Source organism: Manacus vitellinus, unplaced genomic scaffold, assembly GCF_001715985.3.
Source record: "Manacus vitellinus isolate BGI_N305 unplaced genomic scaffold, ASM171598v3 scaffold_2_pilon, whole genome shotgun sequence".
In the NCBI taxonomy this organism is placed as follows: Eukaryota; Metazoa; Chordata; class Aves; order Passeriformes; family Pipridae; genus Manacus; species Manacus vitellinus.
Genome location: NW_021940208.1, coordinates 13083695 through 13097990, shown reverse-complemented (window position 1 = coordinate 13097990; position 14296 = coordinate 13083695). Strand labels below are relative to the sequence as shown.

General features: G+C 41.2%; 1 protein-coding gene across 3 annotated transcripts in view; it reads left to right on the top strand.

The window, feature by feature from the left end:
* The window catches only part of ARHGAP20 (Rho GTPase activating protein 20), a 51811-nt gene extending 41698 nt beyond the window's left edge, over window positions 1–10113 (top strand). For all 3 annotated transcript variants that reach the window (XM_008922741.2, XM_018071539.2, XM_018071540.1), the window contains exons 9-14: window positions 428–606; window positions 3512–3673; window positions 4711–4820; window positions 5781–5970; window positions 6423–6534; window positions 8046–10113. In XM_008922741.2, coding sequence (XP_008920989.2) covers window positions 428–606; window positions 3512–3673; window positions 4711–4820; window positions 5781–5970; window positions 6423–6534; window positions 8046–9142 — 1850 coding nt within the window. In that variant the 3' untranslated portion in view covers window positions 9143–10113. The remainder of the gene's footprint in view (window positions 1–427; window positions 607–3511; window positions 3674–4710; window positions 4821–5780; window positions 5971–6422; window positions 6535–8045) is intronic.
* The last annotated feature ends 4183 nt before the right edge of the window (window positions 10114–14296 follow it).

The window sequence follows — 14296 nt, the reverse complement described above, 5'->3', positions numbered from 1 at the left end:
CTGCATTGCCAGGGACACTAGGATGCCTCTGGTCAGCAAGCCAGGATGGAAACCTTCTTTTCTGAAGAAGGTCTTTGGTTTTGCTCATGTGGGTGGAAAATGAGTTATTTAGCAGAGTCCAGCTCTGTGTGATGTCAGCAAACTGAGGTTTGCCCTCCTGCACTTAGTGGTAAGTGCTGATGTTGTGGTCCAGCAGCGCAGTGCAGATCCTGTATCCTCTTCAGGACGTGAGTAAGGCAACACATTCTCCACACACACACATGCACACACAGATATATTCATGGTGGATTAGGCTTAGCTGGATGCCAAGGAATTGGTTGAGTTCATGACATTTTTTCCTTTGAAACCATAGCAACCACCAAAAACCAAATACTGGAACTAGAACTGAAATGCATTTCTTCTAATAAACACCTTTCTCTTTCCCCAGACTTAAGCCAAAAGTCATTTAAAAGGAAAAGATCTATCATAAATTGGGCTTTTTGGCGTGGCCCAGGCACTCATTTGGACAATGCACCCCTCTCCACAACATCTGCTGCTCCTGGGAAACTCTTTGGCCTCTTGCTAACAACCATCTGTGAGGATGACAACCTGCCCAAACCCCTGTTGGTGAGTCCCAGGCTCAGAATTGGGTATTAGAGTGGTGGAATTTCTTTGTGTAGTAAATGAGAACATGATTGTTTATGGGACAGTACCCAAGCAAAGAAACCAGAAAGGTTTCCAGAAGGAAACCTCATTTGTGGTTCTCAGCAAGAACTTCAGTTTTTAACATGTGCTGTGGTCAGGCTTAGTTAATAACAGCTTGAGAAACGTATGTGATCAGCCTGCTGCTCTGGGCTATTTCTTCTTTATAAGCCATGCTGTAAGGCTGGTTCCCTAATCCTCACTTACGCAGTGTAAATAAATGCCACGTTCACATACTTTTTAAACCACTCCCAAGAGCTCTATAAAATTCCCAAATCCATAAATATGTCATCTACTGTCCCATATAGACAGCCCACGCATGCATAAAAATGCCACCTGCCTGTAACTAGACAGTTTCAGAGCCTTTCTTGAAGGCATTCCAGGACAGGCAAGCACTCTGAATCCTCGTTTTTGATCCAATAACACCACTGCAAAAATAGGTGGGAATTTGGAGGCTGCAGAAGCATCTTTTCCTTCTGTCTTGAGAGAGCTCTAGTGCTGTGGGTGCTCTCAAAATCATCCTAACAACATGAAAAAGGGTTTCCTAGAGCCCATTCCTAGGCATAATTAAGGTAGATATGTGGCATTTTTGGCCAGGACTGAGGGCTGCCCTGTTGTCGATGCAGCAGTTTAAGTATTTACAGAGTAGGAGCGAGCCCCCTTCATCCTAATAGCCTGACTTTTGGCTGGAAGAATTTGCCAGAACCCCACTGAAATCAGTGGGGTTACACCAGTTTACAGGAAGAGATGTTTTGTCTCCTAAGCTTGTGCTTGATGTGCTGCTTTATCATTGCCTGAATAGTGAATCATACTAGGACTTTTCAAGTCTTTTAATAGTGTGGGTTTGTTATTTTGTTTAGAAGGAGAAGTGTGTATTTTCATAATTTAGATTATTTAAATAAGCCCTCCAGAGACAGACTCTGTAAGAATATGATCACCTGACCCCTCATGCTCTCTGTTTAAGAGATGAGCCAATGCTGCATATCAGAAATTTCTCCAAAACATAAATATTAGTAAACTTTTATCTGAAAAAATCCCCAGAGTTACTAAGAATAGAATCATAGCTTGGTAAACTTCATGCTTTGAATCTTAAACATTGTGTTTATGCCACAAAATATAACTTACTTCTGAATTCATACAGCATCTCTGGAGAATGGAATACTGGGGAACTGTGTGGGATTTACCTACAAGAGAAGGAAAATACCAGGGATGAATTCAGCAGGCGTGTTTAATATCTTCTTCAGAGCTTGCTTTCACAGCTGAAGGGCTCTCTTTTAGCCATGGCCACGCTGAATTGTCTTACACCATTAGCTTCATTCATGTAATTTTGTCTGGGTTTGCTAGTTTAACAGGGGCTTCCGATTTTTATCTTGTGGATATTTTGATCAAAATATATTTTCAAAGCATTTGTTCATGTGCTAATATCCTGTGGTGTGGAACTCAGCCTGTTTTGTTGGCAGAGTTCTAAATTCCTGCAAAGAAAATGAAAATGCTGACATGAGTCCTGCTGACATGAAGGTGCTTCTCCAAAGCATCTGCACTTAGATGAATTCTCGGCCTTCAATATCTGCAAGAGTGAGAAAGAAACATTAAAGAGGAAAAATAAAAATAATAGTTTCCATGAGACTTATTTGCACTGCTGTGTGTCAGGAAGACCTACCTTACAGCCCAGACTAGGAAAGTCCCCAAACCCCACTTCTTAGCCATTACTGTTCTATAATTCAGTTTTATGATGATGGGCTCTCCCCAGTGTCCCTTTGCTTGCTGTCTCTTTTGATAACTTGGTCCTCAGACCACTGTGTGTATACACATAATCCCAGAGGCTGTCTGCATGTGTTTCTCCTTTGGAAGAAAGAAACATGACAAATTCTGTATCACTTGGAGCAGGCCTGCAAGAGGTGAGCAGCATGTCAGGGAGATGACCTACAGGAGACCGCAGAGAACTAAGCATCTGGCAAATATCATGAACATATTACCTCAGAAGAAGTTTCAGCATTTCCTTTTCTTCTTGTTTTCCTCTCTTATTTAGCAGAAGAAATCAGTCCTAGGCAGGAATCTGCTTGTTTTCCCTTTCCTTTTAAGTATCCCATGTAGTAAGCTGCCCACTTGTTTAATCCTTTGCAGCCTCATTGGCTTTAGGATAGCTGTGAGGCTGAGCTTTAGCCCTCTCTGGGTGACCTCCCAGGAGGGAACACCTTGCCCCAGAGGTGATCCCTCTGACAGCCCTGAGCTGCTTGCAAAGTATGATACCACTCACAAGCAGCAAAGAGAGTAAAAACCTGACTCTGATCTGCTGAAGAAGTGCAGATAGATATTAACAAAGTGCTTTTCAACTTAGATAAAAATCTAATTCCTTTCAGACATCAGTAATGGAACAGAAGTCTATCTCTGGTCAGTGATAATATTGACTACAATGATGAGCAGTGAGGGTCTGATATCTTCATGCAAAGTGGTGTCTGTCTGAGGCCACCATCAGATGCAGAGCTTTGAATTAGGTAGACCCCTCTCCTTTTCCCATACCACAATGTTTGTATATTTAAATGACTTGGCTGAAACTTGCACGGGTCCTGGAAGATCATGCAGGAAGCTAGAGCTCAGCAGTGGCAGCACAGTATTTATAAGATTTTCTAAAATGAGAACCCCAGATCACAGCTTTGCTGTGCAGTTTGGCATGGTTTGGAGGGTTAGCCTTGACTTGTGTTTTATTTCTGAACTTTTTCAGGACTCATAGGTTTTCAGCTGGGGCAGAAGTGGCAAAACTACATTTTCATGGCACTGGACAATAAAATATATTTATAAGAAATCCTGTCTGCCTTTTAATTTTTTTTAGGACATGCTTTCTCTCCTTTACCAAGAGGGCCCTTCCACCAAGGGTATTTTCAGACGCTCTGGAAGTGCAAAAACCTTCAAAGAGCTCAAGGAGAAGCTTGATTCAGGCTCTGAAGTGGACCTAGCCTGTGAATCCATATTTGTGACAGCATCTTTGTTTAAGGTATGTGAAGAATGTTCCTTTCTCCCTTTTTGGGTGAGAGCAGCACAGATCCCATGCACAAGCAAGTAGGGCTTTTCTCCAGGGATAGGCCTAAAGAGGAATTGGTGGACGGAATTAAGAAGAATGGGCTGGCACAATAATGTTGTGAGAATCTCCAAATGCATTTACCACTGAATTAGGGTGAGGAAAAGGACTAGCCAGCTTGTTTTCCTGCCAGTTTTTCTGAGGTCTCTGTTACAACTTGGTTCTGCTACTCTCTTTATCTCTGCATATGAAATACTAAAAAGGCATGTTTGCAGACCTGTTTCCTTACATGTCAGTAATACCCTACACTACAAACCCTGGTGAGCTTATAGCGTTGCCATAAATATTTGGATTTTTTTTAATGCACTATCTTTTCTCACAATCTTTTATGTAAAAACCAATATTCCTTGTGCAAAAAAGCATCATAGCTTCCCTTACCCTAGCTTGTTTGGAAAGCTATGATTTGGACTTCTTCCTAAGCTGCAACAGTTTTGCTGCCAGTGGTTGAGGTATTAGGAAAGAGGAGTAGTATGACTATTCATGACTAGTTTAAGTACTCCATTACCAAAAGGAATTGATTAGGGGAGAGAAAGCAGAGATGTCTTGCAGTGCTTATAATCTGGACGTATTTGAGCTTGTCAGCTAAGGAGAAGAAACAGGGTCTATGAATGAAGTTAAGGGATAAGTGAAGACAGACATTATACAACATCAAAATAACTGGTCTCACTGCAGATTTTTTAGTTCAGCAATATCAGATGAAACTTCCAAATACCTCTATTTTGACAGGAAAGGCTAAGGAAAGGGCAAGAAAATATTCACTTTAAGCATAATCTAAAGTACTTCCATATCTCAGATGATTTTCTTCTGGTTTTAGTTGCTGTGTGTTACAATATGCTTGTCAGCGAGCACTGTTGCACAGATACATCCTCTTCTATCTGCATGTCTTACTCCTTCTCCCTCACATGCTCCAGAACAGCTGTTCACGTGTTTTGTTATTCTTTTCTCTTGATAAGGATTTTCTTCGCAACATCCCAGGCAGCATTTTGTCATCCCAGCTGTGTGATAAGTGGGTCTCTGTGCTGGATCAAGGAAATACTGAAGAGAAGATAAAAAGCATACAAAGGTATGCTTATATTATATACTATATAATACTCTTATAATATATACTTACATTCTCTGCATTCTTTTCCTATAAATTTATATCCCAGAATGCGGAATCGCAAATATTCAACTTACAATTAATTTTTTAAAAATAGATGCTAAAAGTCTCCGTGTATATGACAGAACATTCAAACTTATATACTTATATATACTTAAATGGTTGTCTGTATGAGACAGTTTTATGACTCTTTTGTCCCACTTTTTTGCCTTTTGTGGATACCAGTAAATAAATTAATCGTTTCATGAAGAAAACAAACTTATATGATTTGGAAATATGCTGTCCAGGACCTGAATTTCTTCCTGATATCAAATCCAAAACCACCTGCAGGGAACTTTGGAGTCCTGGATGAAAGGGAAGCTGAAATCAGTTCCTCATATATTTCCCCTGATTCATCTCAAATTTTAGTGACCATTCTGAAGCCAAGATGGAATTGTGTGTAAATGCTGGAGTAGAGTGACAAGGGAAGCCTCTACTCTTGCAGGTGGTATAAAACAGAAAGTAGGCAAAGTTTATGTCACGGGAAGCAGAGCTTGGTACGCTAGCTGACCTCACACATACTTACACACATATATACTCAAGGCAACTAGATGGCATGGAGAGACAGCTGAACTTTTTGGTTAAGTGAATAGTGAATTATCAGGGAGCTCAGGTGAAGTACAGTTTCATGACATATGTTGTACTGGTTCATTAGTTTGACAGAGCATTATTTTAATTATGTGTTATGATGTTTTCTGTTGTTCCAGAAAACTGTTCAGAGACACAGTGAGGGAAAGCAGCTGAGCAACAACATCTCTTTGACACGCTCCTGGCTTTAATTAGTGGACCATGTTACCCTGTTTCTGTAATTCCATTACCTTGACTTGTGCGTATCTATGGAAAATGGTCATTAACTTGAAGAATTACATTTGTGTGTTTTTTCAGGTTATTAGAGCAGCTCCCCAGAGCTAATGTTGTTCTCCTACGTTACATCTTTGGAGTGCTGCATGGTATAGAAATGAGATCTGAAGAGAACCAGATGAATGCATTTAATCTGGCTATCTGCATTGCACCTAGCTTGCTCTGGCCTCCTGTTTCCTCCACTCCTGATATAGAAAGTGAATTTATAAAAAAGGTAAGAGACACTTAAGTGTAGTTAAAAAACAAACCAACCTTCTTCCTGTTCAACCACGCTGTTGGTTACAAACATGAAAACAGTCAATACCTCTTCAGATCAGGACTTGTCCTCTTGTCAGGGCTCTAGAAACATTCATCTATCCATTCTCATAATCTGGAAGAGGGGGAGGGAGATCATAAAGCAATACGCAGTGTATTAGTGAAGTGCTTCTCTCATCAAGAAGCTCTGTGTTGCGGTGACCTCTGAACAGGACAGAGTAGAAATGGAGAAGATGCATACAAGGATGTATACCAGGATATTTTATCTGGGCCCAGCAGATTGAGAAAGTAGTTCCTGGCTGCCATCATGGAATACAGTTTGCTCCTGTTCCTCATATGTATGGTGAGCTTGCCCTGAGTGCAATAATAGAAGATCTGACAAGACATCTCTCTCCCGTTGCTTTGTTGCAGATTTCCAGTCTGGTACAGTTCCTCATTGAGAATTGCTGCAGGATTTTTGGAGATGAAATTACCTCCCTCTTTGGAGAAATACTGATGACATGCAGTAGAGAGAACAGCTCAGGTAATACAGATTGATGTTTTGATCTCCTTAAGACAGCTAAACTTATCCATACAAAAGATCAGTCTATTCCGAGAAAAAATGCTGTTCCCTTTTCATGCAGTGTTTCCAGATAATGCTGTTCTCTTTCCTCTGCCCAAACTATTGGTCATAAGAACTGATTCAACTTACCAAAGACCTGAGCCATATCACAGAATGCTCTTGCAAAGAATCTCTTGCTCCTACACCAGTCATTTGAGCCACTGTGGTATAAAAGAGGAAGGGGAAACAAAGAAAAAAAAAAAGAGGAAAAAAATCTGGAGAAAGCTTCATCTTAAGTCTAGAATTTTTGCCTCAGCCTCCAGAATGTCATGAAGTCAGTGATCAGCGATGGTTATAATGCAGCTGTCATGTCACACCATTATATTAGGATTGAAAGTGTCTATTCTTCACTATCAAAAGAGAGAGATATCCATAATTTCAATGGGACATCCAGATTTTGCTACTAGCACAGAAAAATGACGGAACTGGTGACTGAAACTAGTCTGACAGACTAGTTGACAGAACTCTCCAGATTATTCTTAGTGCTCTTTTTCTCTCCAACTTTGTGATAGCATTAAATTTGACTGGAGTTTTGTGTCTCTCCTTAAAGTGTTTCTAAAGCAGCATTTTTTGTAAAATAGATTTTGTCCCAGCTGGCCTATACTCAAAGTGGTAATGGCACTTGCATTGCTATGCCAGACTGACTCAGTGTGCCTGTTCTGAACTCCTCATGCTCCAGGTGAGATTTGATGAAATCCAGTGAAATTTGGCCTACCCCCTCCGCAGGAGTGAAGCACATGGGAACTGCGTCTGCTGCAAATGTGAGATAAGTCAGCTTAGAGTGGCCCGGAGCAAAAGAGATTTAATGTAATTCCAATTATCGCAAATACAGATTAGGACCCAGCTGTGCACTGCTGAGTGGAAATGAGGTGCCTGTTTAAACTGAGACTAAAACTCACTATGTTGCTCTTAAAAATATATTTTCTGGAAGGAAAATTATTTTCTGGAAGACCATGGAAATATGAAGTATGCCCTGTTTTCTTCATTTGTCTAAAAGAAGGAAAGAAAGGTTAAATGTTATTTTCAATATTCAATAATGAAAAGAAAAATTCAATAATTACCCGTTAAATACATGTATGTATGTAAATAATTGTTTACACCTAGATTATCTACTACTAAAGTTCACCACTTAAAAAAACCAAACCAAAACAAACCAAGGAAACCACAACAAAAAAAAAACCCTAACCTTTAATTGTGCCATTATCCTGTATTTCTTGACTGAACTGCAGCTTAGCACTCACTTGATCTTTTCCATTTCAAAGTCAGATAGTAATTTTTTCTGAAATTATTGGTATTTCTGCTTGAAGAATCTTTAAAGGGCAAATACTCCTGAAAGTAAAGGATACTTGCCAAAAAAAATAAAAAAAAGGAAGCTGCTTGTCAATAGGGTGGTTCAGTCACTGATGTGTTAACTCTAGATTTTGTCCTTGCAGATGTTGCTTCTCTCCATCAGAATGATTCTTCCTATGACAGCCTGGAAAATGAGGCGAATGATGAAGCTGACTCTTCTTCTAGTGACTGGATTAAAACCCGCGATCAAGATAACCGGAGCAGGGAGTCTGTCTTCACTCTGAGTGATGGTGATTCGGAGCAGACAGAGGTGGATGAAATCCAAAGCGAGACCCGATCAAAGCAGTTGGCAATTTCTGTTGGCATGCACCTGAAGTTTTCATCACAAGAAAACTCACAGAATGAATCTCTGCGCTCCGGCGCACTGGGTTTCTCCTCAGCCGCTACCTCAGGTGCTCTCAAAACTTCCAGGAGACACAGACGCTCCTCCGAGCCTGCAGTTGCCCTCCTTGCCTCCAGTTTTGTCCACACTGATGATGGTCATGAGAAGGCAACACGCAAAGCCAGCTGTGATGTTGTCCTATCTCATGAAGATGAAGACTATCTCTGTCAGCTTCGGTCGTTGCAGATGGAAAGGCAAAAGCTTAGCAATCGGAGCTTGATTATGGGGATTAATGTTGGTAAAAGTGACAACACAAATCAAAACGTTGAAAGGAAAGACCTGTCCCATTGTCTCCTGCCTCCAACACCAGAGGGATTAAATATTTGCTCAGGATTTAGCTGTTCTAGCCAGTCTTCTTCTGGGACATCTCCATCTGTGTCATCAATTTGCTCTCTGGACAGTGCTTTCTCACAGTTTTCAGACCAGACTCTGTTTACCCTAAGTGAAGCCTCCTGCCCTTTCGACAGCACTTTTCAATTGCTAAAGAAACACGAAGACGCTACTGCTGCTGCTGCTGTGGCTGGTGACTATTTGGTTACACCCACCAAGGTGCCACCATCTCCACAACCTACTGACGCTGTGGCTGAAAGGGGCTTGGTAGAGCCCAACAGCAGGCCAGCCCCCCTGAAACCTACTGATGGAGTTGATGGCTATTTGATTAAGCCTAAAATTCAGGCATTGCCTCTGAAAGTCACAGGAAGAGACAGTCTTCACGATCAAAGAGGAAGTCTAGAAAAACATTACAGCAATCCAAAGTTTAAAGAGACTGACCAAAGCTTTTTTGCAGAGGAATATTGATGCTTAAAATAAACACCATAAAGAAAATGCCTTTGGTGTTAATGTGTGTTCATTTTAAGTTTAACATCCAGGTTGTTCAAATTTAATTGAGCAGTCCCCAGACTCACAAGTTTTCTTTTTTTTAGGAAACTGTTTGAGTAATGTTCCGACATAAAGCTTTGCAAGAACATTGTAAGAATAATAAAAATTGCTAAAACGCAAGCAAACAGAAGTCTCCTGAAAATCCGGAAGGGACCCAGGAGGTAACCAAGGCCAGTGCCCTGTTCTCTGACCCTGCCAGGGCAGCAGGGTGCCTGCTGGGCCTCTCCCCTTGACCACTCGAGTGTTGAGCCTTGAAGATGTGAGTCCCAGTCCTTTGTGCTTTTGATGTAGTGTGCAAAGTCAGCATAGATTCCATAACTGTGGTATTATACTACTGTTCTGAAACTGATAAATATTCCCTTCATTGTCCTCCCAGGAGTAAGTGTATTGTTTTCTGTATGTTTATGTGGTATGTTTGATAGGTGTAGTTATTCCTTTCACACTGCAAAAGAAAGACAAAAGTAAGCTCAAAAATATGTAAAGGGAAATGCAGAAGCTTGTAACTAACACCCTGCAACTCTGTGTGTTTCATTTATTGTGCTTTGTTGGCTGTTCTGTTCATGTTTAAGTTGTGGATATTTTCTTAACATTGCTGTAAATGGCATTATGTATTATTGCAAGCAGAACACACGTAATTTTATTATGCAGCATCTAAAACATAGAATCATAGAATGGTTTGGGTTGGAAGAGACCCTAAAGATCATCTAGTTCCAACCCTGCTGCCATGGGCAGGAACACCTTCCACTGGATCAGGTTTCTCAAAGCCCCATCCAACCTGGCCTTTAATACTTCCAGGGATGGGGCATCCACAGCTTCTTGGGACAACCTGTTCCAGTGCTTCCCCACCCTCATAGGAAAGAATTTTTTCCTAAGATCTAATCTAAACCTGCCCTCTTTCAATTTAAAACCATTGCCCCGTGTCCTGTCACTGTCTTCCCATATAAAAAAAATAATCTCCCTCTTTTTTATAAGCCCCCTTAAGGTGCTGGAAGGCTGAAGTGAGGTCTTCTGAAGCCGCCTGTTCTTCAGGCTTAACAACCCCAACTCTCTCAGCATTTCCTCATAGAAGAGGTGTTCCTTTCCTCTGAGGTTCTTTGTGGCCCTCTTGTGGACACCTCTAACTGGTCCATGTCTTTCCCGTGCTGGGGACCCCAGAGTTGGATGCAGCACTCCAGCTGGAGTCTCACCAGAGCAAAGTAGAGGCAGAATCCCCTCCCTTGCCCTGCTGGCCACACTGCTTTTGATGCAGCCCAGGATATAACTGGCTTTCTGGGCTGAGAGTGCACATCGTCACCTCATGTCCAGCCTTTCATCCACCAGCACCCCCAGGGTCTTCTCCACAGGACTGCTCTCAGGAGTTCTTCTCCCAGTCTGTGCCCATATCTGGGATTGTCCCAACCCAGGGCAAGGTGCAGCACCTTGCACTTAGACTTGTTGAACCTGATGAGATTCCAATGGATCCACTTCTTGAGCTTGTGTGTAGGTCCCTCTGGGTGGCATCCCCGTCCTTCTGTTGTGTCAACTGCACCTCTCAGCATCATGTCATCTGCAATATTGCTGAGGTTGCACTTGATGATCTCACTGTCTGTGTCATACATCATATAATATATTAAAGTGATGCATTATCTAAATGCTTTGAGTTTGTATAATATATCCTGTTAAATTTTGCTATTATATATGTTCTGAATAAAATGTGTATTTTTGTACTTGCAAAAAACTGCTGCTAATTTTACAAGTTCTGTTTTGTTGTTACAGCACTGGTATTGATATGTATATGCATTCAATGCTATCTATTAAATATTATTTGTTATGTCATAAATTCAATTTATATTCTGTGTAATTTTTTTTATCTGCCAGTTCTACAAGCTATTGCTGAAGCAAAAGTCCCAGTGATGCCACTGCAAATCTTGCGTGAGGAGAGACTGAAGCATTTTTCTTCTGCTTTGGGTGGCATAATGGATACTGCATGCCATCAGCCTGTGGACTTTTGTAAATTATAGTAACAGTCAAGCAAGAATTCCTATCCTTTTTTTCTTCATCTAGAGGTAGGAGGGTGCTTTCAGCTTTAACTAAGGGATGCAGTTAACAGTATGGAGGTGAAGAGAGATTTTTTTGGATAATAGATATTACAGTCGGGAGCAAGGAAAGGAGGGGAGCAAGTCACTGGATGAAATCAAGATTTATTCTTTAAATTTAGCAGCGTTATAGAGAAAGCAAGAATGGCAGGGATAAACTAAACACATCTGAATGTGTGTGCATGCATACAGCGCTTCTAAAATTGCATTGATTGTTTCCTTAGCTTTCTGTTTTCAAAAGCCCTCCCCAGCTAAAATTAATACTGGCCGGTACTGGAGTTTCAGATCCTGTTCTGCTTAACTGTGCTGTCCTAAAGGTGCTGATGTTCCTAAGTCACTCACATGTCTGAAAAATGTAAACACTGTCCAGTGCACTAAGCTGCTTCCAAGTATTATCAACATAACAGGCTTTTAGCTCTATATGAAACAGAATGGATACTCTCCAGTTGATGCAGAAGAGGGAGGAAAGTCTGTTAACAAGGTTAGAAATACCTTTGCTTGAAAATACAGAATCAGAAGGCTATTATTTTGGGCTCTAGTCCTGCAAATGTTGTAAGCAGAGCTGCATTAGTGGAGACCCCTGTAATGCAATAAGCCATCATGCGCTTAGAACAATACCAGCACGTATAATTGTGTGCAGGCTCAAAGACTTGACTGCAATTTGTTCTTCTTTTTCACATTCAGCTATTTTAATGAAAACACTACTATGCAGAATCTGATCTGTAATAGTCACCTTCTGAAGGTAAAATACTTCGTATGCATTTTGAGACCTGTCATCTAGTAGCCCTACATATGCACCTCCTTCAAAACAAACAAAAAAGATGCTATTTTGAAATAAAACAACTACTCTGCATTTCTTTTTGAAACCGTAAAAAGCATATTGCTGAGCTGCCAAGATTACATCAAGTAGCAAATACTGATTCATTGCAACAATAATAAAGCTTTAGAAAATCTCCAGTCTCTGCAAAATAAATGTTCTGTCCTACAAATTGTATCTTCCAGCAAGTCATTTATCTCTGCTAGTCTGAGGTAAGAGTATATCCAAGTGTGCTTCGATGTGAAACGAATTATGTGTCTGCTTTTGAGCTGTAGCTAATGCTAGAGTGCTTTCAGCTTTAAATATATGGCAAACAAGTTGGATGTAGACCCAGTACAATTTAAAATGCACTTCTTCTTACAAGACATACACCCTGCTGCTGCATGAGGCATGTTCTGTGATGAGCACAAAAAAGAGCACTAATGGAGAAGATCACTGTCTGCAATGCCTCAGTGAAGGAATTAAATGCTGTTAAGATCCAAAATGAATTGTAGTGAATGTTTTCAGAGTGTCAGATGCGACTCTCAACACTGCAGTAAGCAGCAGCTTTAGGTATGTTATCGTTGGGAAGCCAACAATTTAGTGTACAGGGGTCCCAGCTGCTCTCCTCCCCTGGGCAGCCTGGTGGGCTGGAATGGAATCTTGGGTCCAAGTAATATTAAAAATAAAGTTTTGTAACTTTTTTATGTCTTTGCTGATGGCCTCTGTGGTGGGTTACCCTTTCTGGATGCCCACCAAAGCTGTTCTAGCACTCCCCTCCTCAACTGGGCAGGGGAGAGAAATTACAACAAAAGGCTCGTGGGTTGAGATAACACCAGGGAGAGATCACTCAGCAAGTACTGCCATGGGCAAAACAGACTCAGCTTGGGGAAATTAGTTTACTACCAAACAAATCAGAGTAGGGTAATGATCAATGAAAACCCAGTTCTTAAAACACCTTCCTCCCATCCCTCCCTTTTTGCTGGGCTCAACTTCAAATTTTCTCTGCCTCCTTCCTGCCAGTGGCACATGGGGACAGGGAATGGGAGCTGTGGTCAGTTCATCACATGTTTTCTGTGCTGCTCCTTCCGCCTCAGAAGGAGGCTCCTCACACTCTTCCCCTGCTTCTGCCTGTGGTCCCTCTCATGGGAGACAGTTCTCCACAGACTTCTCCAATGTGAGTCCTTCCCACAGGCTCCAGTTCTTCATTAACTGCTCCAGAGTGGGTCCCTTCCATGGGTTGCAATCCTTCAGGAACAGGCTGGGTAGGTCCCTTGCAGGGTCACAAGTCCTGTCAGCAAATGGGCCCAGTTTATGTCTGCCTCCATGAACTGCAGTGGCTGCTTTGGAGGAAGTGCCCAAGTTTTAGTGACAAATGGTAGGTGAGATGTTTCCCAAATATTTTCTTCTTTCATGAAGTAGCAAAACCTTGCAGAAAACAATAGAATAAAAAGATGACTGAGTTAAGGAAGAAACATGGCAGTGACTCCTCATCCACTGCTGTCAAGGACACAAAATGAAGCAAACTGAAAAATTACCTTGCTCGTTCAGACATTCTGTCCCACAGGTGTTCATGTCCGCATTGCTAATGATCATCCTGCCTCTGTTTCACAAGTACTAACCATCATTCCTTTCAGATAACTTCAGAGATAATTATAATATAAATTTAGAGCAATTTATTCTCAACCTGCATTGAAAGTCTTTGTCTTTTTTTAGCCCTGGTAAAAGACTTCTGTGCCTGAAATATCACTGTTTGTGTTTGTCAGGGGGTTTTTTGTGTGCTTTTCCAATCTTCTTCATCGAGCTCATAAATGCTATTTCTTCATCCCCGTAAATTTTCTCTCTCCAGAACAGCCCAATCCAGGAAGTGGAAAGACATGTACCATCTAATTCTTGTTTAAGCTAGTTTGTAGAGTTCAAGTGAAATAGATTATAGGTCTGGGTAATGAAGCATGACCTTTAAACTGAAAGTGTCTCTCTACCTATGACTCTAAATCACTGGATTTCTGTTAAGACCTAATGTTCCAGCTCCTTTTTTGTTCTAGGGACATATGTGGTCCCAGGACCTGGTGGTCTACATCTCATTTCCAGCTCTGTTTCTGATCTGCTGTATGACATTTGGCAAAGTTATTTGTCTCCTCTGTTCCCTGTTTTGCATCACTAGTCTTTTCTCTCTGGTTTGCTGGGACAGGCTAGTGGTTG